At 60.9% G+C, this 22,249-nt stretch overlaps 2 protein-coding genes across 4 annotated transcripts in view; one reads left to right on the top strand and one right to left on the bottom strand.

Moving 5' to 3' along the window:
- Positions 1–669: 669 nt before the first annotated feature.
- Positions 670–10,297, bottom strand: MAB21L4 (mab-21 like 4). 3 transcript variants are annotated; one of them, XM_030803128.1, is made up of 5 exons: positions 9,634–10,297; positions 5,747–5,972; positions 4,217–4,370; positions 2,506–2,862; positions 670–1,377 (listed from the first exon to the last, which is right to left on the bottom strand). In XM_030803128.1, the coding sequence occupies exons 1-5, from the start codon at positions 10,145–10,147 to the stop codon at positions 1,285–1,287; spliced, it is 1,344 nt and encodes a 447-aa protein (XP_030658988.1). In that variant the 5' UTR covers positions 10,148–10,297; the 3' UTR covers positions 670–1,284. The 3 variants fall into 3 exon arrangements, with proteins under 3 accessions (XP_030658988.1, XP_030658989.1, XP_030658990.1); XM_030803129.1 differs by lacking the exon at positions 9,634–10,297 and adding an exon at positions 6,082–6,178 and having other exon boundaries at positions 987–1,377; XM_030803130.1 differs by lacking the exon at positions 9,634–10,297 and adding an exon at positions 6,139–6,148 and having other exon boundaries at positions 1,285–1,377.
- A 10,482-nt stretch (positions 10,298–20,779) lies between these two features.
- CROCC2 (ciliary rootlet coiled-coil, rootletin family member 2) overlaps positions 20,780–22,249 on the top strand; it is a 78,299-nt gene continuing 76,829 nt past the window's right edge. Inside the window, 1 exon segment of the mRNA XM_030803712.1 lies at positions 20,780–20,857. Within this exon segment, the coding sequence (XP_030659572.1) occupies positions 20,780–20,857 (78 nt within the window).

The raw sequence follows: 22,249 nt of genomic DNA on the forward strand, positions 1-22,249 counted from the left end.
TTGCAGGTCCCCTCCAAGAGCCTAGGGTGTGAGCTGTGGCTCAGGCACTGAGGGGTAAATGCCCCTGAGAGGCCAGAGATGGAGAATAGGAAATGTCCAGTGGGCAGGACCCATGCAGGTCATGGGCTGCAGGCAGGCAGTGCTGGGCTGATGAGAGAATGTGAGTTGTGGGTACAAAGAATGGTAAGGACAGAGTGGGGGTGGCATCAGATGCCAGGAGAGGACACCTTACATCAGAGAGGGGGGGATGTATTAGTAGGTTCTTGTACTGCTGTAAACAACTACCTGAGACTGGGCAATGAATAAAGAGGTTTAATTGACTCACAGTCCCGCAGGCTGTACAGGAAGCATGGCTGGGAGGCCTCAGGAAACTGACAATCATGGTGGAAGGTCAAGGAGAAGGAGGCACATCTTACGTGGCCGGAGAAGGATGAAGAGAGCAAAAGGGGAGGGGGAGGGGCAACACACTCAAACAACCAGATCTCATGAGAACTCACTCACTATCATGACAACACTAAGGGAGAACTCCACCCCCATGATCCAGTCACCTCCCACCGGGCGCCTCCTCCAACACTGGGGATTACAATTCTACCTGAGATGTGGGTGGGAACACAGATCCAAACCATATCAGGGGCCACTTCCACAGCGACGGGAAGAAGCAGATGGGACTAGTCCTGGGCAGGTGGGCTCATGGCTGTGTGTGCACCCTCAGTTGGCTTTAGTTTGCTCTAAGAATGAGGTAGGAGGTAGGGATGCCTGGGGAAGGGGGGTCATTCACAGAGAATGGAGAAGACTCAAAATTATCCATCAGCACATGAGACTCTTCTACTTCTAGGAGAAATATTTTCCACACCGATATACAAAAAGTGGACTGTACCCTTTCTGCTGTGTATACCCAACACACTCATTTTTTCAAAACCAAATATACAGTATTCCGTCACCAAGGAATGGCATACAGTGCAGGCAGGGCCAAGCCCTCAGCTCCAGGTCTCCTGCCGATGCTGTTTGCTTGGCAACACCACGTGGCTGGGTCAACATGCACCACACGGAGAGCTTGGCACCTGCATCCAGGCCCTGACCCAGGAAGGAGGTGCTCCAAGAGGCCTGCCCTGCCCCACCAGGCACTGAAAGACTCTCAGAGGCCACTCCTGGGGAAAAAATCCCTCCACTACCCGCTCAAGGAGAAGCCCGTTCCTTCTTCCAAACGTCCCAGGAGCCTCCCATGGTGCAGTGCAGAGTCTGTCGGGGAGCCAAGAACAGGTGGCTGAGACCAGGTGGCCCAGTTCAGCTCTCCTCGCCACCCAGAGTCCTGGTCTTCTGGAAGATGCTCTGCATGGCAGAGATCCGGTCCTTATCCTGGATGTTGAAGACCTGGAACTACAGGCAGGGTTGCAGGGGAGAAGGGTTACAGGGACCACTGGAGCCCATCATAAGCTCTCAGGGCCGAGAGCACAGCGTGGAACAACTGGCCCTCCCTGGGCCATGCCGGGCCTTCCTGCCCCGGGTATCTGCCTGGACGGGCATCCCAGAGGCGGAGCGGCCCCAGCCTCTGCTGCTCCCTGAGCCCCTCCTCACACACGGCGCCCCTGGCATGGGCCTGCACAGAGGAGGCCCCAGGGGGTGCTGCTTGAAGGCTGCCTCCGGCGACCACCCCATCCTCACCCCACCCTGCCCACACGGGTCTGCTGAGAGCACAGAGCATGGCCCTTGCCCCCTAATCTGCAGGCTCTGGGGTAAAAATTCTTAAGTATTGGGCATGAGGGGAGACCCCAGGAGGCCATCAGCATCTCAACAGGTGGAAGTTTCCTAAAATAGGATAGAAGATGCCCAGCAGAGGGTGGCTTCCCTGGGGCCTCACTGCCACTAGGACACAGGAGAGGGTGGCTGAGAAACCCCTGTTTGTGCCCTGGAAGGAGACTGTGTTTGCTCCTGGGATGAGGGTGAGGGTCGGGCCCTGGGCGAGGAGCAGGGTGGACTCCAGGCAGGCTCGGCAGAGGTGGCAGAGCCTGGGGCACAGGGAGGGGCAGTTGGTGGAGCCTCCAGGCACCCATGAGAAGTGGCCCAGGGGACACAGGGTCCCAAGGAGCATGGCTGTGGATTCTTGAGTCCAGGGGGAAAAAAATGGTCCCTCTGGGGCCCAGGTAAGGCCATATCCCTTCACAAGGAATGGAACTCCAGGATGGGCAGCTGGGGCTCTGAGCATTTGCCAAGTGTGAGCTGGGGGGCAATTCTGGTGGGAAACGGAAGCAGGGTCAGACCCACTGCCCTGGTTCCAGGGAGAAGCCCCAGGCCCTGTGAGGCCACCAGTGAGGCGACCCCCCCACGGCCCGTGTGACCCCCAGACATCACATGTCCCCACAGACGCTCTCCATCCGAGCCCTGACCTGGCCTCAGCATTCCTGGGGCCACTGACCTGGGAGAGAATGGGCAGGGAGCCAGGCCAGGGGTCCATCCCACCCTCCCGTGCCCCTGGGCCTGCCCAAGGCCCCCGCAGCCAGCACCCACCTTGTCCAGCAGGACGTCGAAGTAGGCAGTGGCCCAGTAAGTGGGGTCGCTGGCCGGCAGCTGCAGGAGCGCCTTGAGCCCGGAGCCGATGCGCGGCGGGGGGCTGCGGCCCAGGTGGGTGGCGTGGATGCGCAGGGCCGCCTCGGGCTGGCTGGCAAAGCCCTCCACGCGCTGGTAGATGGCGCCGAGGTCCAGGTCGCTGCCCTGCAGCAGGTTGCGCTGCGGGTGGAGGAAGTGGGGCAGCTTCCGCGTGGCCAGACAACAGAGCAGCACCACCAGCAGGCGGTACACAGCTCCCTGCAACTCTGCCCAGTCCTCGGGCGCCGGGAAGAGCACGGAGGCCCATAGCAGCACCACCTGCAGGACAGCAGGGTCAGCCCTGGCCTCCTGGCCCCCCTGGCCCACCCTGCACTCCCACCCTGTGCTCCCACCCTCACCGTGGCTGCCCCTCCCTGCTCCCACCCGCACCTCTCCCTACCCTGCGCCCTCCCCTCCACGTCCCAGTAGGAGTCCCAGGCCCCTCCCACCCGCTGCCCCCAGCCTGCTGGCTCCGGAAGGCATGAACCCCTCTCTCTCCTCCCCTGCCTGGTCTGGCCCTGGCGCCCCACCCCAGCTCCTCCTTTCACCCCCCAGGACCTCCCTTGGGGACCTCTGCAGCTCCCAGCATCCTCTGGGCCTTTCTCTCCTTCCCCCCACCCCTTTGAGCTCCTACTCCCCCCTGCAGCCCAACCCAATGGGCCCATGGCATTATCACAGTCCTAGCCTGTGTGCTCATGACCCCTGGCCTGAACCACAAGACCTGAGCTGCCTGTGGCCGCTCCAGAGACCCTTCCCCTCCATCCTGCCCCAGGCCCTGTCTCGCAGGCCCTGCCTCACAGCGGCTTTTCAAACCCTCTTCTCCCACAGCCCCTCACGCTGCAGTTGAGTTTGGGGCTTGGGAACCACCATGCATCTGACCTCAAGGGGGGCTGGAAGCTCCAGGTCAGGTGGGGGCCTGAGAGGGCGTGGCCAGAGGTCACCTAGGGACTCCCGACACCAGGAGGGGCACCTCTCCCTCAACACTGAGCCAGGTGGAGGTGCCAGCCCCATCTGTGGAGCAGCGCCCAGCTGGCCACACACTCCAGGGAGGGGCCAGTCGAGCAGACTCCCAGGACAGCACAGCCCCCACCTGCTTCCTCGGGGTTGGGGTGGGTTGGAGTCCCTGGCCCTGCCTGTTCCTTGTTCTTCTTAGCATTTGACGTTACAAAGCCCCAGAAGGACAGAGTTCTGCAGAATGTCACTGTGGCCCAGGAAGCAGAGAGAAAGGTGTGCCTGGACTCTCCTGGGAACCCCCAGAGGGAGATGTCCCAGCTGGGTGACATTCCCAGACACTGGGAGGAGGCTCACTGGGCGGGAACACCGGGCTCTGTGAAGCTCCACCCTGAGATTCTACCCAACAGTGTCCCAGGGCCAGGAGGGCCTCCGAGGTCACGGCCCAGGGATGGCGAAGGCCAGCCTGCGGCACCACGGCACCCGCAGCCACATTCCCATGACCCTCATGAGCCACGGCCTCACCTCCTCAGAACCTGGGCAGGCCCCCAGAATCCCCCCAACTCCGACTTGGGACTCATAGCAGCTGCCCGCCAGTCAGGGCTGGCAGGAGGGACACGCCTGGGTGCACCTACCCCTGGGCCCTGGTGACAGACAACCCACTGAGTCCCGCCCTGGGTACCTTCAGGTGGCCAAAGGTCAGGCCGTCAGTCCGGCCGCTGTCACGCCAGCTCTCGTGGTTGACCCGGTCGAGGATGGAGAGGCTGTCCAGGCGATGACCCTGCAGGGAGCCCAGCTCCCCCAGCAGCCTCGTGAGCAGGTAGTCAGAGGAGGTCCTGGGGCCCAGACAGACGCACTGGGTCAGCCCCCACCGCTGTTGGCCCCCAGCATGGGGAACTCCTGAGCCCCAGAGGTTCGGGCCCTGGCCGGGGTTGTGCTGTGCTGTGCCTGCTGGTGGGACCCAGCCCGGAACCCAGGCTTCTCGGGAGCTGCGGTCACCAGCTGTGCAGTTTCCACGCCTGCTTTTCGTGGAGACTCCCTGGCCCTGAATACGGAGGGATGTAGGAGCCTCCAGGCCAGCCCGGCCCTTTGCGTAGACAGGAAGGTGCCTCTCAGACCTGCCCAGGTTGAAGCCACCCAGCCCGGGGGTGTGACAGCTCCACCCATGGCCCCTTCAGGGAGCCCAGGGTGGCAGCCTCCAGGTGTGGCCGCACGATGGGCTCAGAATGTCTGCTCCACACCCCAGCCCCTCCCATGCCCATAGCTCAGAGCAGCTCACACTAGATGACTTGCTGTGTGCATGCTGGATGGGCTGAGGTGGTGGAGCCTTGGCACCGTACCCTCATGGGCCCACCCTTCACAGAGCCGCAACAGGGGCCAGTAATGCGCCCAGTGTCCCCCCCAAGTCTACAGGACGTGGGGCACCAAAAGTGTCATTTTCCCATTTACTTGCAAAAATGACTCTGCCTAGCCCAGCCCTTCCCCTTCCTTGGCAGGAGGGCAGGTAGTTATTCCACAAGCTTGGACACCGCCCCTGCCTCGCGTGAAGGGGTCAGCGGGAATGCAGGGCAGGTGACTGGCGCTCCGCTGAGCCTTTCCTTTCGGGAGAAAACCACAGGAGGGACATGACCAGCTTTGCAAAGCCCTCCACTGACGAGCGTGGATTCAACCATCCTTCCAGCAAGTGACGGGGGGAGGTGAGCCACCCCGAGGGGCTGTTGCAGTGGTGTCAGATCTGGATGGGATGCGGTCCCTGGCCATTGGCTAGGGGTCTCCAGGGGAGCTCAGCCTCTGCCCAGGGCCCCTCTCCTTCCTCTCAGACATCAATGTGGACACACCCCCACTGGGGACCCTCTCAGCTTCTCTGGGAACCCGCCTGCCTGGACAGGTTGCCTGAACTCTCAGCTATTTTCCTGCCCCAAGCAAAAGCTGGGTAGTGAAAGGTCCCATCTAGAGCAGCCGTCCACAATTCCAGGTCTCTCATCACCCAGTGTCAGATGCCACCAGGCCCCTTTCCACTTGGGAGAGGTCACATTTCCACCCTCCCTACAGCCAGAGACCCCAGTAATCTCAGTGGAACACACATGCCCATGGGGGCAGAGGCAGATGGAGGACCCTGCAGATCCCCCTGGCTGGGGCCAGGGGAGCATGGGGGTGGTGGCCCCTTCCTGCCCATTCCCCAGGAACCTTGTGACCAGGAGGGTGTGCCTACCTCCAGAGCTGGGCGCTGGCCGGCACCAGGTCCACCCCTTGGCCGAGGATCCTTCTCAAGCTGCCCTCGGGGAATCCGGGCATGTGCTGCACCCCCTCCAGGGCAGGCACCCCAAGCTTCCTTCTCACCACGGGCACCACGTGGAAGCTGATTGTTCTCCAGCCGCTGGACACCAGCAAGGACAGATGGAGCTGCTCCTCCCTCAGGCTGGCCGCGTTCAGCGAACCTGCAAAGACCCAAGTCACGCCGGCCCCTCGACCTGCCTCACCCTCCCAGGGCACTCCACAGCCCTCCTCCTGCTGCCAACTTGGCCCCTGCCCCTCATCACCTCTCACCTGCAGCCCTCTCTGCTGGCCCCCACCTGCAGGCTGCAGCTCCCCAACCCCGGACACCTGTGTCCATCCCTGGACCTCAGCCAAGTGATGAGCTAGCCACCATGCCTGCCCAACGGTGACAGTCCTTGGCACAACTGTCAGCTCAGCGACTTGCAGCATTAGTGATGACAGCAGCATCCTACGTGAGGTTTTCCTTTGCCAGGCACCATCCTCACCCCACACCCCAGGACCACGCCTGCTGTGCCTTCCCAGGCCTTCCTGAGCCTGCTCGCTCTGCCCCAGCCCTGGGACCGAAGTCCCAGGCCGCAACTAGCCCCCTACCTCTTGACGATGGCCTTGGAGTCTCTGCTGCCTTCTCTGCAGGGGAGGAGGCAGCAGCAGTCCAGGCTGGGGCCACAGGGCTCCCACTCCAGAGCTGGAGAGGGTGGAGCGAGGCTACGCCTTTCCTCCCCAGAACTCGCCTCCTCCTCCCCCCACCCCTGGAAGCTTCCCTGAGAGCCCCCTGCCACTCAAATCAACTGCATGCATGGGAAGCCCATGTTGGATCCAGCTAGGGGACCAGTCTACATGATGGGGGCAGCTGGGGAGAGAGGCACAGGCCCAGGCCAGGGCTCAGTTCCCATGGAGAGAAGAGGTGGCGGCGGCCTCCAGTAGCAGGGAGCCAGCTCGGCCACCCCTGTTTCTGGGCTGCCCAGGCCAGCAGGCTCACAGTGACGGAGCTCAGCCACTATTCCTGACCAGGTCTGGATCCTACACTTCTCAGAGAGCCCTTGCCCGAGAGCCCCATGTCCTCTGTCACCCCACAGGTGGCACATTCTGGCCAAGAGGTTTCCCACTCCCTTCCCTCCTCAGACCCCACCCAGGACCCAGCCCAGTGCCCACTTCCCTAACACGGAACCCAGAGCCCTGGAGGGCCTGCTCCAGGGTGTAATGGGGCTGGGGCTGGGGGCATTCTGGTGAGTCCAGGGGCCCTCTGGCCTCTGCCTCAGTTGCCCTACTCCCCCCAAAACAAATTAATGTCCGAGAATGAAGAGGTGAGGTGTCACTCAGGGTGACTGCAGACACCCGCACAGCCCCCGCCCTACTCTGGCCCAAGGACTGGGGGAGAGGCCGCCCCTCCCCTCCCCAGTACTGTCCAGCCAGGGTGCCCAGGTCACAGGGAGCAGGGCCCAGGCAGCATGCTGGCGTGTCCCCGAGGGAATCCTGGCACGTGCCATGGGAAAGGTCCCCATCATGAGCGAGCATGGGGCCTGCCTTCCCACCATTCCACCGTCCCAGGGCCCTTCCGGAGGGAGCCTGGTCCTGGCTGTGTGGACCCCTCAGCACCCACAATCTCCCCTGGGGCAGTTCTGGGGACACCTCTGGGACCCACCTCAGGGCAACCCTGGCCCTGCTGCCTGGGCAGCCCATCCCACAGGGGCCTCAGTTCCCATCAATGGAAGAGAAGGAGGGGCCCCCCCATGCAGCATTTGAGGTGCCTGCCATTCAGAGCCGCCTCTAGTGGCCACACACCTCATCTGCCGTGGGCCACACACGCTCGCTGCCCATGACCTGGCAGCTTGGAAGGCAGCCACAACTACACCAGCCCAGCCACAGGCCACAGTCCCGGGCTGGTCTCACCGGTTCCCAGGGTGGGGGCAGCCTGACCCCTGTCACCCAGGCTGCCACTTCCCGTTTAAGGTGAGTGTCAGGAAACAATGCCTGGAATCTCCCTGCATGCCCAGCGCAGCTTCAGGGGCCGTGGGTGCGGCCTGCAGTATCGGGTCTGCTTTCCCAGGACGCACTCTGCGGGTGTGAGGAGCCTGGCGGCTTAGACCAAATCCGAACGACTCAGGGCCTGGCACAGCCTCCTGCTCACCCCAATGGGTGGGCCTGTCTCACAGGTGGGGACAGGGCCAAGTGAGGTCGGGAAGAAGATAGAAATACCCACCCCACGGCCTACATGATTAGAGGTTCAGAAGATGCTGGGGCAGGAAGCCCAAGGGGCTGGGGGCAGGGTGAGGGCTGGCTGGGAGCACCAGAAGCTGACACCCCAGAGTTCAGGTCAGTCACTCACCCTAGGGCACTAGACAGGTCTGGGGAGGGCTTCTGTTAGAATCCGCCCTCCTGGCCTCCCAGTATATAGACAGGAAGCCTGGCTGTGTGCGGCGGTGGCGGCACACCCTTCCCCAGAACCCACAGAAGGTGCCCCTGCCTTCAGGCAGGCCCCAGCGCTGGGCAGCCCCAAGCAGCTCACGGCCTCTCTCGAAGGTGAGCTGACCCCACCCGCTGACCTCACGGAGGACATGAGGGTCGGATGAATACTAGGGAGGTGACTCAAGGCAACAAAGCCCTGTGAGGACTGTGGTGACTCACATGTGACAAATTCTGTTCCAGTCCCCAGTTCCCTTCCAGGACAACCTGACCCCCTGGAGGATGGCTGCACCACTCAGGGTCCCCATCATCCTGGCTCCTGCACAGGCTGAGCCCTGTCCTCCCAGCCACCCTCGCCGTCCAGGCAGCCCCTGCCGAAGGAGCCCTGAGCTCAGACTCGCCCTGGACTGTATCAACAAGGCCCCAAAGGTGGGCCAGGCGCTGTGGCTCACACCTGTAATCCCAGCACTTTGAGAGGCCCAGGTGGATGGATCATCTGAGGTCAGAAGTTCAAGACTAGCCTGGCCAACATGGTGAAACCCTGTCTCTACTGAAATACAAAAATTAGCTGGGCGTGGTGGCCCATGCCTGTAATCCTAGCTACTCGGGAGGCCGAGGCAGGAGAATCGCTTGAACCAGGAGGCGGAGGTTGCAGTGAGCCAAGATCGCGCCATTGCACTCCAGCCTGAGTGACAGAGTGAGACTCGGTCTCAAAAACAAACAAACAAACAAACAAACAAAAGGCCCCAGAGGAGAGACTGAGGCCATGCAGAAGCCCAGCCTCAGAGCCCACTTGGGGCTCAAGACACCAATAGGCAACTCAGCCATAAGCTGATAAGACACGGGCACACACATGCACACCCCTGCACTCATGTGCACGCAGACAGGCACACACACACCCCTCCCACCCGGTGCAACATCATCAGACACTGGAAGTGGGCATGAGACGGCCTCGGGGAGCCTCAAGGTCACAGGCTGTGACTGGCAACAGAGCCACCTGCCCAGAGCCGTGTGAGGGACCCTCCTGCAAGGCCACCAGTGAAGCAGCTGCCCCAGACTCCAGCCACTGGACGACCGGCAGCCATGGAAACCCCGTGCAAACACACGACGCAGAACACGTCATCTGTCTTCTTAGAGGCGTTTGGAGCTGGAAGACCTGAGTGAGGTCTCCCGACTTCTGTGCCCCGACACGCTGTTCACACTTGCACAGTGTCACACACGTGCACACATGCCTGTGTGTGCAGTCACACACAGAGGACAGTCGCCACCCTGTGTGCACGTACATGGCAATCACACACATGTGCACTCACACACTTGCACACAGACACCCACACAGTGGGCAGGTACAGCTCTGCGAGCACCCACACAGCAGCCCCTCGGTACACACAGATACGCGTGCAGAATGGGCTGTGCCTGTACCTGGCGCGATGAGACTGTGGTGCTTGCAGTGTACGATGGCTGCCACCAGCAGGTCCTTGAGGACACACAGGACCTTACTGGGCACAATGTGTCCACGGCACTTGGCGTCACCCTCTGAGGAGGCAGTGAAGGTATCATCGGTGGTCCACCGCTCCAGGCCAGCCCCTTCCCTGGGCACACCCAGGCGGCATAATTCAGGACCATCCCCTGGCTGGGTGGCCTCTGGTTCCTCAATCAGTAGAGCCTCGGCATCCACCCACAGGGGCACCTCCATGTCCATTGGGTCCTCAGAGGAGCGCAGGGCGAACTGGAAGGCCTCCAGGCCGCGGGAGTAGTCCACGATGAAGCGGGGGTCCAGGGCATGCACGCGCTCCAGCACCGTGAGCAGCACATTCTCTGCGCGCTGGAAGTCCTGGGCACGCGGTGCCTCCCGGGACTGGATGGCCTGCAGGTAGTGGTGCCACAGGGGCACCTGCACGGCCATGGCTGCGGTGGGGACAGCAGGGGCAGGCATCCCTTCAGTGGCAGGTGAGGGCCAGTGGCCCCTGAGGAGGACTCCGCAGGCCAGCTGTGCAGATGGGCTGTGAGGAGGCACCTGCCCAGGTGAGCAGCAGGTCTGCAGATGGGGCCTCAGCTCCCGCAGAGCAGAATTCCAGTGTGACGGCACAGTGCGGCAGGTGAAATAGCTGAACTATTTAAGGCCTTTGAAGTGGGGGTGAGTCAGTCCCCAGCAATTGAGAATGTCACAGGGGCTGTGCAGGGCAGGCGGAGGCTCAGTTTGGTTACCACCCTCCTCCCTCCCGTCAGAAGAGCTCTCTCATCTTAGGCCCAAGGCACGGCCCCTGTGCCAACCAGGCTTGAGGTCCCTGGAGAAATACTGCCGCTGGACTGGGCCATCCCTGGGATGGCAGCCTGTGTGTGCTGCTGATGGGCCTCCTTCCACCCTCCTCCCCACAGCCCGGGGGCCGGGTCTCTGGATCAGGCACCCCCGCCCCAGCCTCCCTGCCAGGTTGGAGGGAACACAAGGCACCCTGTGGCTCAGTGAGGAAGGGGAGGCAGGGCAGTGGCTGCCTAGATCCCACTGTTGGGGAGCCCCGGACTCTCTAAGGCTGCCTGGAAGGCTGGGAACCTAGGGGCTGCGTCTCTGCAATGCTCCCCTCAGACACCTGTGCCTGGCTTAAAGGAAGACGCCTCAAACACGCACAGGCCGCAGTCCTGGCGTGGCTCCTGCCTCTGCCCCAGCTGTGCATCCAGCCATCTGGGCCCCGGACCCCTGGGCTGCCAGTCCCCACCCCACCCCACCCTGCCCAGCCTCCAACCCGAGAGGAGCTAGCACCCACCTAGCCTGGGAGCTGGAGCTCGTCTGGTTCTGGAGAGAAGCAGCCTCCGTGGCTCCACCTCACCCAGGTGGAGAACCTCGCCCCACCATCCCCCTCCAGCACCTGCGCCAGGCATCCTGCCGGCCCCGCCCCCCTCCCTGCACAGGGCCGTGCAAGTCCCAACCAGCAGGGAGCCGCCCCACCGACCCTTGGCCCTGCCAGCTGGCCGAGTGCATCGGGTGCTCAGCCGCAGGGGTGTCTGCAAACAGTGAATGTGGAGACGGCCCCACACAGGCGTCGTGAAGATGCCGCCCCTGTAGCCACCACACGTGGGCCTCTCACCCCCCAGGGATCTGCACCTGAGTCAGAGCTGTGGGCAGAACCAGGATCCCAGGAGGGGTGGGGCAGGGGGCGACAGCCACTCACTTCCTGGTGCTTGGAAGCCCCTGTGAGGGGCTGCAGCCAAGTGAGCGGGTCTCTGCTTCCATGCCTCCCAGGACAGGGAGCTCACCACCTCACAGGGTAGCCCACGGTCAAGTGAGAGACAGATATCCCTCCTCCAAGCTGGCCCACTCCTGTTCCCTGGAGGTGCTTAGAGCACGTGACCCCCTCCCCGAGGGCAGCCGTTCGGGTTCAAGGCCCCATTTGTCCTGGGCCCTCGCCCACGGCCTGCCTAGGTCCCCACACACACCCGTGTGCCACAGTCCTCTGTCTCCACAGGACTCTGGCCTGCGGGGAGGTGGACGCTGCTGCAGGGCAGCTGGGACCCTGCACTCCTGGATAGCCCGGTCTTGCCCCTCACCCTCGGCCGCAGCGGCCCAGGGACCTCATCTGCCTGTTCTGGGCCTTGGCTTCAATGTCTGTGATTTGATGACACCTTCAGTGCCCCAACTCCTCCTTCCCAGGAACCTCCCGGTGTTCTGAATTTGCCCAGGAGACCCCCGACCCCATCCCAATCTACCCAAAGTGCCCAGGGGCTCTGAGCCATGGGAAGGGTTCGGCTCCTCAGCCCCCAAGCTGCTCCCTCCAGTGGCCGCAGAGCAGGGCCCTTCTCCCTCGGGGGCAGCCCCCAGGCTTTGCATCCTCCTTTGCCCCTAAAGCCCCCTCTCCACTGCTGTCAACACCAAGAGCCCAAGACCATGTCCCCTCTCTCCTCTCCTCGGCAGGGGATTCCACCCGGCTGACACCCTGTCCTGTCCTTCGCTGGCTCTGGCCTCCTGGCCCCCACCAGTTCCTGAGCTGAACCCAGCTGGTTGCCCCAAGGGACCCCACTCTCTCCACCTGTGCCCCAGCCGAGGTCAGAGCCTCTGATGGGCCAGGCCCCATCCTTTCCCCTTGGCCCCTCTGGCGGGTGGTGAATGACATGGTGAGCTCCCTGTGGCTGGAACGGTGTCACACTCCTCAGTGTACCCTAGAGCCAGGCACGATGCCTGGCACACAGGAGCATGTGGAGCACACCAGGGAACTGTGGGCAAGCAAAGGTCCCTGGGAAGCTGGACCTGTGAGAGAGAGGGGAGAGCCACTGCTGACGGAGGGGATGTGGATGACCGCCCTGGATGCAGGGCAGCTTTGACCACAAAGGGGCCAAGTGCTCCAGAGGCCTGCAGGCAGCCACTAGCCACAGTGAACCCAGGATTCCAACTCTGACCCCAGGAGGGCAGCGTGGTGAGGGTGGGGAGGGTCAGAGAAACCAGACGTGTCCTGGGGCCTTGGCAACTCAAGAAGGGGTTCCTTGGCACCCGTGGCAACTGCAAATGCTCAAATGGGTGTTGATTCAGTCTCTCAGTAGAGCTCAGGGCCAGAGCACGGATCCTGTATTTCAGGAAGTCCCAGATGTACTGGGAAAGGCGGGGTGGGAAGCAGACATTCCGGCCTGAACAGAGTCCAGGGGCTGAACCTAGGGAAGCACCAGGGGCACACCCTGAGCCTTGGGGGCTCCACGCAGCTGCAGCCCACGGCGGGGGCCTGTTTCCAGGGCTGCGACAGACCACGGCAGAGGTAAAATGACAGAAGTGAATTCTCACAGCTCTGGAGGCAGACGTCCAAGAGCGTGGTGTCGTGTGACTGAGCTCCCTCCGGAGGCTCCAGGGAAGCACTGCTCCCACCTCTCCCAGCTCCGGTGCAGCCGCGTTCCTTGGCCACGTCTCTCCATCTCCGTCCTCACGTGGTCCTCTCCTGTGGGCAGCTGTGCTATCTCTTTCTGCTTCTCTTACAAGGACACTGGGGAGACCATTTAGGGCCACCAGGCCATCCCAGATGATCTTCTCATCCCACAGGCCTCAATTCACCCACAGTTTAGTCTGTTACCACGTAAGGCCTCAATTCACCCACAGTTCAGTCTGTTACTGTGTAAGGCCACACTCTCTCCTGTGCTTTATAAGGTCCTGTTCACAGGTTCTGGGAACTAGGAGGTGGCTGTTCCTCAGCCAGCCACGGTCAGCAGCCCCCACACCACGACGTGCCAGGAGCCCTGCCGGGACGCTGCCTGCAGGGACCCTGTGCTCGCTGCCCCTCCCCAGCCCAGCCACCTGTTCGGGAACAGTGCGCACAGCTCTGTGCAGCCTCAGGCATGCAAAAGCAACCAAGACAGGAGTCTCCAGCCGAGGTCTACACCAGCGACCAACGCCTGCAGTACTCTGGGAAGGAGACCCTTCTTCTGCATTGGGCCCTTCTCTCCAGGACACTGTGGTCCTATTCAGCCAAGGTGCCCAGAGTACCAGCCAGGCCTGCTCAGGCTCAGATGTGGATGCAGAAAAGTCAGACTTGAGCAGACGAGCTTGGCACCATTGTGCGGCCTGAGCAAGTCGCTGCCCCACTGTGCTCCGGGCCCTCAATGGACAGTTAGGAATCCACAGGAGACAGACTCTCAGACAGAATCCAGCCGCCCAGAGACCAGACGCCCTTTACGCAGATGCTTCTGCGGGGAAGCAGTTTCCGTGCTGACATGAGCAGTCTGGACTTCAGGATAAAGCTGCAATGCTCACCACGCGGGACAAACCCACGTCCTGACTCCCGGAGCACATGCCCAGCCCCTGTGGCCTCCCCTTCATGGCCTAACTCTGCATCAGGGTGGCAAATAAAATGCAGGACGCCCAGCTGTTAGGATTAATCTGAAGTTCAAATCTAATTTGCATGGCACACAAACATTTATTGTTGTTGATCTGGAGTTGGAATATAACAGGGATCCCTGTATTTCCACTGCTAAGCTTGGCAGCCCCCCTCAGAGCGGCTCTGAGTGGTAGGGGGGACCCCCCACTGGGAGGAACAAAGCAAAGAAGCAGGGCTGGGGGAGGAAGGAGGTGATGGGCAGTTAAGCCCTAGGTGGATGGAGAGGGCTGGAGTCTGCTCAGCTGGGGAACAGTCAGGTGTGTGGCGGGGTGGGTGGGGTCAGGAGATGCATCTGTGGGTCATGGGCTGGGGGCTACTTTGGACCACCCTGAGGAGCTGAGCTACATGGGGCTGAGAGTGGGCTGATCCCTCACCTGGAAAAACCAGTGGGGAGCAGACATTGGAGCAGACTCATTTTTCTGAGGCAGGCTCAGCCCAGGACGGGGTGGGCAGGGGTCCTGGGGAGAAGGAAGCTCGATGGCACAGGGGTGGGTGGAGGGCGGTGTGAGAGAGGGGAAGCGGATGTTCTCTCAGGGGTGGCATGGAGACTGCTCATCTGGGCACTCGGGGACACCACCTCCGTCTGTCCAGGGCTCCAGTCGCCAACTCAGGGCCAGCCCACAGGCTGCAGCTCCGCTGGAACGTGCAGCTGGGTGGGGGAACCCTCTAGGTCTCCCCAGGTGCTGGCCACAGTGAGTTTTGTTTTGCTTGCTGGTTGCAGTTTTAGTTTTTTACATTTTGGTAAATAAACATAACTTTTATCATCTTGACCACCTTTAAGCGTGCGGCTCAGCACCATTAAGAACATTCATGTTGCAGTGCGGCCATTGTCACCGTCAGTCTCCAGAGCTCGTCTCATCTTCCAAGCTGAGACTCTGTGCCTGTCCCACACTGACTCCTGCCCCTCCCCCAGCTCCTGGCTCTCACCATTCTACCTTCTGTTTCTAGGGCTTGGAGCACTCCTGGGACCTCAGGTAAGCGTCGGACTTAGCACGCGCTTATTTCACTTGGCGTTATATCCTCAGGGTTCTTCCAGATTGTGGCATGTGTGAGAATTTCCTTCGTTTTAAAGGTGGAGTAATGTTCCACGGCGGGGACGGACCACATCATCTGTGAACAGACACTTGGGCTCCTTCCACCATCGGCTGCAGTGCAAATGCTGCTATGAACACAGGGGTACGAATATCTCTTTGAGTCTCTGCTTTCAGTTCTTTGGGGTATATGCCCAGAAGTGGGTTCCTGGATCATATGGGAACTCTGTTTAATTTTCTGAGGATCTGTCACACTGTTCCCGCCACAGTGCACAAGAGCCCTGGCTTCTCCACATCCTCCCCAGCACTCATCCTCTGCTTTCTGGGTAAGAGCCATCCCAGGGATTGTGAAGTGCTGACGTGCCGTGGTTTTGATTTGCATTTCTCAGATGAGGCGACTCTGAGTGTCTTTCACATGCCTATTGGCCGTGCGTGTATCTTCTTTGGAGAAACATCTGTTCAGGCCTTTCGCTCATTTTTAATTGTGTTGTTCGTTTTCTTGTTGTTGGGTTGTAGGAATTCTTTTTTTTTTTTTTTTTTTTTTTTAGACAGAGTCTCCCTCTCACTCAGGCTGGAGTGCAGTGGCGCCATCTCGGCTCACTGTAACCTCTGCCTCCCAGGTTCAAGCAATTCTTGTGCCTCAGCCTCCTGCGTATCTGGGATGACAGGCGCACGCCACCACGACCAGCTAATTTTTTTGTATTTTTTTAGTAGAGACAGGGTTTGGCCAGGCTGGTCTCGAACTCCTGACCTCAGGTGACCCACCTGCCTCGGCCTCCCAACATGCTGGGATTACAGGTGTGAGCCACCACGCCTGACCAGAATTCTTTATGAATTCTGAATACTAATCCCCTATCAGATAAAAAATTGATAAATATTTTCTCCCATTCTGTGGGTTTTCACTTTCTTCATAGCATCCTTTGATGCACAAGTTTTAAATTTTGATGCAGTTCAATTTATCTATTTTTTTCTTTCATTGTCTGTGCATTTGATGTCATATCCAAGAAATCACTGCCAAATCCTGTGTCATGAAGCTTTTCCCTACATTTTCTTCTAAGCTCTGTATGGCTTGGGCTCTTACCTTTGGATCCCTGGGCAGGGCGGTAACCCCAAGCCTCCTCCGGTCCCCAGACAGGAGGTCCCTCCCCAGGCACCTTTCTTCACTGTGCTGTGGTGTTCAGCCTCTGCCACGCTGACAGAAAGCACCAGAGGGCAGGGTCCCCAGCCTGCCCTACAGCCTCTCCCAGGACCCAGGTCCCCCAGGGCCTGCCCACGGCAGCATCCACCAGCAACCCCTCACGTGGATAAACACGGGGTGGGTGAAGAGCGAGGTCTTCTCTCCCTCCCCACAGAATCTCTCAGGACCTGCCTGCCCCCACAACCATCTGGATCTCCCCTAAAACCCAGTATCTGTATCCAGCTGGCCTCTCCTCTCAGGAGAGTGGAAAAGACCTTGAAAATCACACCAAATGCATTGTTCTCCCACATCAGACCACCTGCCTCACCAGCCACCACCCCGCCCTCAGCTGGCCTCCTGTTCACGCCCGACAGATGGGGGTGGGACGGTGCCACTCAGCTGCTGTGTGCAGGATGGGGTGGCACTTCCATGCCCTCTGAAGAAAGTTCATGTGCAGGGCAGCTCTGTGGAGAGGGTAGGCGGTGGACAGACTGTGGCGCCTTCTGTCCCAGCCTCACAGCCTCCAGGGCTGCCCGTCCTGCTGTAATCACTCTGGGATCTTTCCTGCCTTCCATCACTGTCTCAGCTCATTCAGTGACTCTGCACCCCCCAGGGCCAGCGTCTCCTCCTCAGAGCCAAGTCAACACCTGGCAGAGCAGACTGTCTGAGAGGACAGCCAGTGACTGCTCGAAAGGAGTGGCTCCGTGGCTCCCTGGGGCTGACCTGGTCACAGCCTCTTTGGGTTCTGTCCGAGGCACATCCCCTGCTGGTGCTAGACAGGAAAAGAGACCCATGGCCGGCTGTGTGGGTGCCTGGCGGCCAGAGTGTCTGTGCCTGCTCATCGTCTGTTCATGTGTCCCCACGTGGGCCCAGCACAGCCAGGATTGGGAACTGTCCCCAAAGAGATAAGGCTGTAACTCCTTATCTCCTTGATAAGGAGATACAAGGTTATCCTTGATAAGGATAACAAGGTTTCCTGTTTCAAGGGAACAATGACAAAACCGGCGATGGTGTATCTACAGACAGGTGTTCCTCTGAGCCCAGGAGGGTTCTTCCTCAGCCTCTGAAACCAGGCAGGTCAGGCAGGATGAGGAGGACCACATCCAGAATGGCCATGGGTGCCGAATACTTTCCCCAGTCCCGGGGATGGGGGAGGCGTGAGGTCCAGAGAACAAGAGCTCAACCCCCATCAGGCTGTGGGTCAGGACTGGGCAGGGCCCCCCATGCCCTGCCCTCCCGAGAGCCCACCCCACAGAACGCCTGCACCCGGGGACCCTCTATCCCATCCTCCACTGTCCCAGGACGTTCCCTGGGGGCCCAGCCAGGCTCCGGCCAAGGCCTACCCTGTGGGTTCTTCTTCTAGTCCAGCCATGGCCCTGGTCTGGGAGCCCCATAATGGACGCCCAGCAGTGAGGCCTTGGGAGGCATACACGGGGCTGGGCCGGCCCTCGTGTCCTGGAAAGGCATCCTGGGGAGAATCCAGGCCTCTGCCGGCAGGCATGGGCCTTCCTGCACAGCCACGGAGGGGCAGGGTTAAGGGGGAGAAGCAGCAAAGGGGGAGAAGTGGCAAAGAAACGAGGATGTGTCCGGTGCAGCAGCCAGGACCCCAAGGCTAAGAGGAGGTGGGCGGCAAGGAGGGCCTGCCTCGGGTCAGGGCCCCACCAAGAGGAGGGACCAACCTTCATGGTTCACCAGGACTCTCCCAGGAAATCCCTCTTCCCTGGGCAAATCCTCCAGTGACTGAGGAAGAGGCGCAGCAGGACATCTGGGAAAACCATGGACTTGGAGCTGCGGCAGGCAGGGGAGGCTGAACTGCAGGCGGCCACGCCCACCCCAGGTGGCACAGAGGCTCCAGGCGATGCCCACCTGGACCGACAAAATCCCATCCTCACGTTTAGTCTCGTCCAGGGCAACTCCACAGCCAGAAGGAACTTTCTAAAACTCAGGCAGGCCGGGTGCGGTGGCTCACGCCTGTAATTCAGCACTTTGAGAGGCCAAGGCGGGAGGACTGCTTGAGGTCAGGAATTCAAGACCAGCCTGGTCAACATGGTGAAACCCCGTCTCTACTAAAAATACAAAAATAAGCTGGGCGTGGTGGCGTGTGCCTGTAATCCCAGCTACTCCAGAGGCTGAGGCAGGAGAATCACTTGAACCTGGGGGGTGGAGTTCACGGGAGTGCAGTGAGCCGAAATAGCACCACTGCACACCAGTCGGGGAGACAGAGTGAGACTCCATCTCAAAACTAAATAAATAAATAAAAATAAAATTAAGCACAGATGGGAGCCCCTGCCCACCAGCCCTCCTGAAAGCCGTCACCTGCAGAAGCCACAGGGGGTGCCTCCACCCGGCTGGGCCCAGTGCATGTCACCTTTGGCCTGGATGTATGGCTTCAGGTCAGGGCGTCTCTCCAACACCCCCACTCAGGGCACGGCGCCGCCCCTGAACATGAGCATCTATGTCAGGACTGACACAGGACTTGCTTCTGGCCTGTGAGGTCTTATCTCCACCTATCCAAGAGGCCTGCATGGGAGATCACACCAGCCTCCCACCCACTCCCCACCGTCCACAGGTCCACATGGATGCCCGTTCCTCACTCCACCCGCCCTGCCCCCAGCAGGATCTCTCACCAGAGGCCAAGGCCACACCCTCTAAGCCCTGACCCACCTCAGGGGAGTTCAGTGGGGCCCCAGCAGGAAACGCTGCCCTCCCCACTCAGGCTGAGGCATCGAGGGCAGGACTCTCCATGGCCACAGGGCCTCCCAGGACTCTGAGGGTGGGCAACCAGTAGTCTTGGGTCCCTGGGGGATCTGGAGGCTGCTCAGGGAGGGGCCCGGCCCATGGAGTGGGGGTCTTCAGTCTGGACCTGGAGCCAGAGGTCATGCTTGGGCCAGAAGCACGAGGCTCAGAAGGACTGACCAGGCCCCTAGCACCCCAAGGACTGTCCAGTGAAGCCCAGCCCCGATGTCCATGGGGCTATGTCTGGCCAGAGAGCCTGGCCTGTCCCTGCAGGGTCACCCTGGAGGTTGTCCTCAGGAGTGGGGGTGAACAGAGCACAGGCGTTTCTCTGGGAGGGCTCCTTTTGAGTACAGGTGCCTCTGCTTCTTGAATTTCGCCTCTGAGGAGGTGGCCTGGGCCCTCAGGCCCTCTCTCAGCAGCCCCAGGGACAAACATGCTGGTCTCCTAAGTCAGCATCCACCTCCACTGCCCGGGCCACTGTGGTCTTGCTGAGCAGGCTGCCTCCCAGTCTCCTGAGCTGGCTCCAAAAACCTGGATCTCTGAGAGACTCGGAGAGGTACCCGTCCCCAGAGGCCCCTGAACAGGGCAGCCTTTCATGGGAGGGCAGCCACTCCTGCTGCAGGGCCCACCTGTGTGGCTGTCTCTTCCCCAGAGGGACTCCTGCCAGCATCAGCTCAAGGAGGTCCCAGCTCAGAATGAGGAGCCCCAGAGGGAGCTGAATGGGGCAGAAACGCTGGCACCCACAGGGAGTGGAATGGGGCAGAAACGCTGGCATGGCTGCCTGCCAGGCACCTGACTTTCATCTGAGGCCCCGGGAGGCCCAGGCTCTGAGCCACAGAGCTCTGCGTCTGCAGGGACAGCCGGCCTGGAGGTGGCAGGCATGGCCCTACTTCCCTCCCATTGCCTCACCTATGGGAAGCTGCCGTGCCTTGGCATCCGGACAGCCCCTGACAGCCCCTGGGGTGGGGAGCCGTGGGCAAGCTCTGCAGACCCTCCACCACGCATGCTGACCAGGACCTGCTCCCCCTCGGACAGGGTGGCTGGCAGTCCTTTCCGGTTCCAGAGGGTGGGAAACAGTGCAGCTTCCCGGGGCAAGGGTGGACCCATGGGCAGGTGACTCTGAAGGGCTCTAGCAGGAGTCAGACTCCAGAAGGACTCACAGGTACAAGGCCCGGAAGACGAGCTTCCTTTGCCCCTCAGGCAGGCAGCGTCCCTCTCCAGGCCTCAGCCCACCACCTGTGACGACCACTGTGTTCTTTGACAAATGTTTTTTAAAAGTCATAGTTATAGTTCATGAGTCCAGATCAAGGAAGACCAGTGATCTGCGTGCTGCCTCTGCCTGCCGTGTGTCCAGCAAGCACACGGCTCCCCCTGGAGCGAATGTGGGAGGGGGTGTCTGGGGGAAAGGCCAGCCCCTCCCAGGTGCCATTGTTCAGGTAGACAGTTTCACCCAGGGCGTTCCAGGTCTCCAGGGAAAACTGCTTCCAGCCAACAGCGTTCCTTTGTCCCCATAGCAGCAGGGTCCTGCACTCTTGTTTCCAGGGAAACCCAGCTCTCAGCGTCCCAGTTGCCACAGCAACACCTACGGGCTCAGCTGGCCATACTGTCTTACCCACAGGGTGAGGGCAGCTGGGCGCCCAGGCTGGGGACACAGGACTGCAGAGCCAGGTGCCACACAGGTGTGGGGCCCGTGCACCAAGGAAGACCCTGGCTAGTTGGAGACTTGCCAGGTAGCAGAGCCCGGCCTTCTCTGGGGTCCTGCACTCTGGGCTGCAATGAGCTCTGCCTCCAGTGAGCCTGGCAATGGGGACGCCTCCCAACAGCCCCTACTGGGGCTGGACACCGTGATCCAGGTCAGTGGGGCGGTCACTTCCCTGCACCCCCCTGAGAGCAGATTGCCAGGGCTCTTTGGAAGGGATGCGGCACAGAGAGGGGATGGCAAGGAGGCACCTTCCTGGCTCCCGGGGCACTTTGCACTTGCTCACGTGTTTGCCTTGAGCGTGCAGCCAGTCACGGATGCAAGCAGGCACACCTGCACGCACACACAGGCAGCCCTCAGCCAGGAGAGACAGCCTGGGGAGAGAGAGCCCGGGGCCGCTGCTGGCTGTGGACGTTCAGGTGGCCAGCGTCCCTGGCAGCCACAGGTTTGCAGGGTGGAGAGAGACCCTGGGGCTGCTGCTGGCTGTGGACGTTCAGGTGGCCAGCGTCCCTGGCAGCCACAGGTTTGCAGGCTGCACGCTGGGGTGGGGATGGCCAGACGCCCTCGGTGCTGACATTCTGGGACCTCGTTCACTGCCCTCCCATGGCAAAGTGTGGGGGCCAGCAGGGCCTCTCTGGGGTGGTGTTCCCATTGCTGCACATTTGTGGGAGGCTGTGGCTTAGCCCTAGTGTCTATTCTGTGGCTTCCAGATGTTCTGGTTCTGTCTTCATAGCACCTGGTGCATGACAACAGTGGCTGGGAATTGTCCCGTGTCCCTCTCCCCTTGCCTCCCTACTTACCAGAGCCCACCTAGAGACCAGCCTGCAGTCCCACCTCAGACATCCCTCCTCCCTGCACTGCCGTCACCTGCTGCTGACCACCGCAGCCAGGCTGCCCCACCTCCAACGGACCCCTTGGGATCGCAGGGAACCCCTGACGAACTGGCTTACTCACGGTTGCTTGTTAACCCAGCTCTCAGCATCTCAGAACTATGCCACGGCAGGCTGACATGGCCCTATCCAAACAATACGGGTCACCTGAAAAGAGAAATGGCCACAGCTGGTGCAGGTGACCGAGTGACAGGGTAGATGCAGGGTTTGCTCACACACAGGGCCACACGAGGACTCGAGGGCAGGGTATTTGAATCAGGTGATGCAACAAGACAACGAGGTGTCGTGGGGTGACCTCTACCTCCTCCACCTGCGGTGACCTCCACGTCCTCCACCTGGAGCTCCGCCAGCTCTGCCTGGGTGTCAGCTCCGTGAGTTCTGAGAGCAGGGCTAGTGAATGCAGGCTGGAGAGCCGGCACACTACATTTACAGGACACTTGCAGCCCTTTGAGGATTCTCATCCCCTCGGATGTCAGGAAAGCTGAGGCTTAAGGGTTGGAGGGAGCTGCTGTGGTTAGCGGCTGGTCTGAGGGGGAAACCCAGGCCAGTGCTGACATCAGGCAGGGGAATGAGCGCTGTGCAAATGTAGCTGAGAGGTGCTTTGCTTTGCCTGCCCCCAAATTCCCACTGTCCCCGGGAAACTCATCTGGAGGCTA

This window comes from Nomascus leucogenys, chromosome 22a, assembly GCF_006542625.1.
Source record: "Nomascus leucogenys isolate Asia chromosome 22a, Asia_NLE_v1, whole genome shotgun sequence".
NCBI classification, from domain to species: Eukaryota; Metazoa; Chordata; class Mammalia; order Primates; family Hylobatidae; genus Nomascus; species Nomascus leucogenys.

Excerpts from the sequence above, each read along its gene's own strand:
- MAB21L4 (XM_030803128.1), bottom strand. The coding sequence starts at position 10,147 with ATGCCTGCCCCTGCTGTCCCCACCGCAGCCATGGCCGTGCAGGTGCCC. Across the intron at positions 4,371-5,746 it reads GCCAGCGCCCAGCTCTGGAG|GACCTCCTCTGACTACCTGC; the intron begins GTAGGCACACCC and ends TCTGGGCCCCAG. Across the intron at positions 1,378-2,505 it reads TCGACGTCCTGCTGGACAAG|TTCCAGGTCTTCAACATCCA; the intron begins GTGGGTGCTGGC and ends CCCTGCCTGTAG.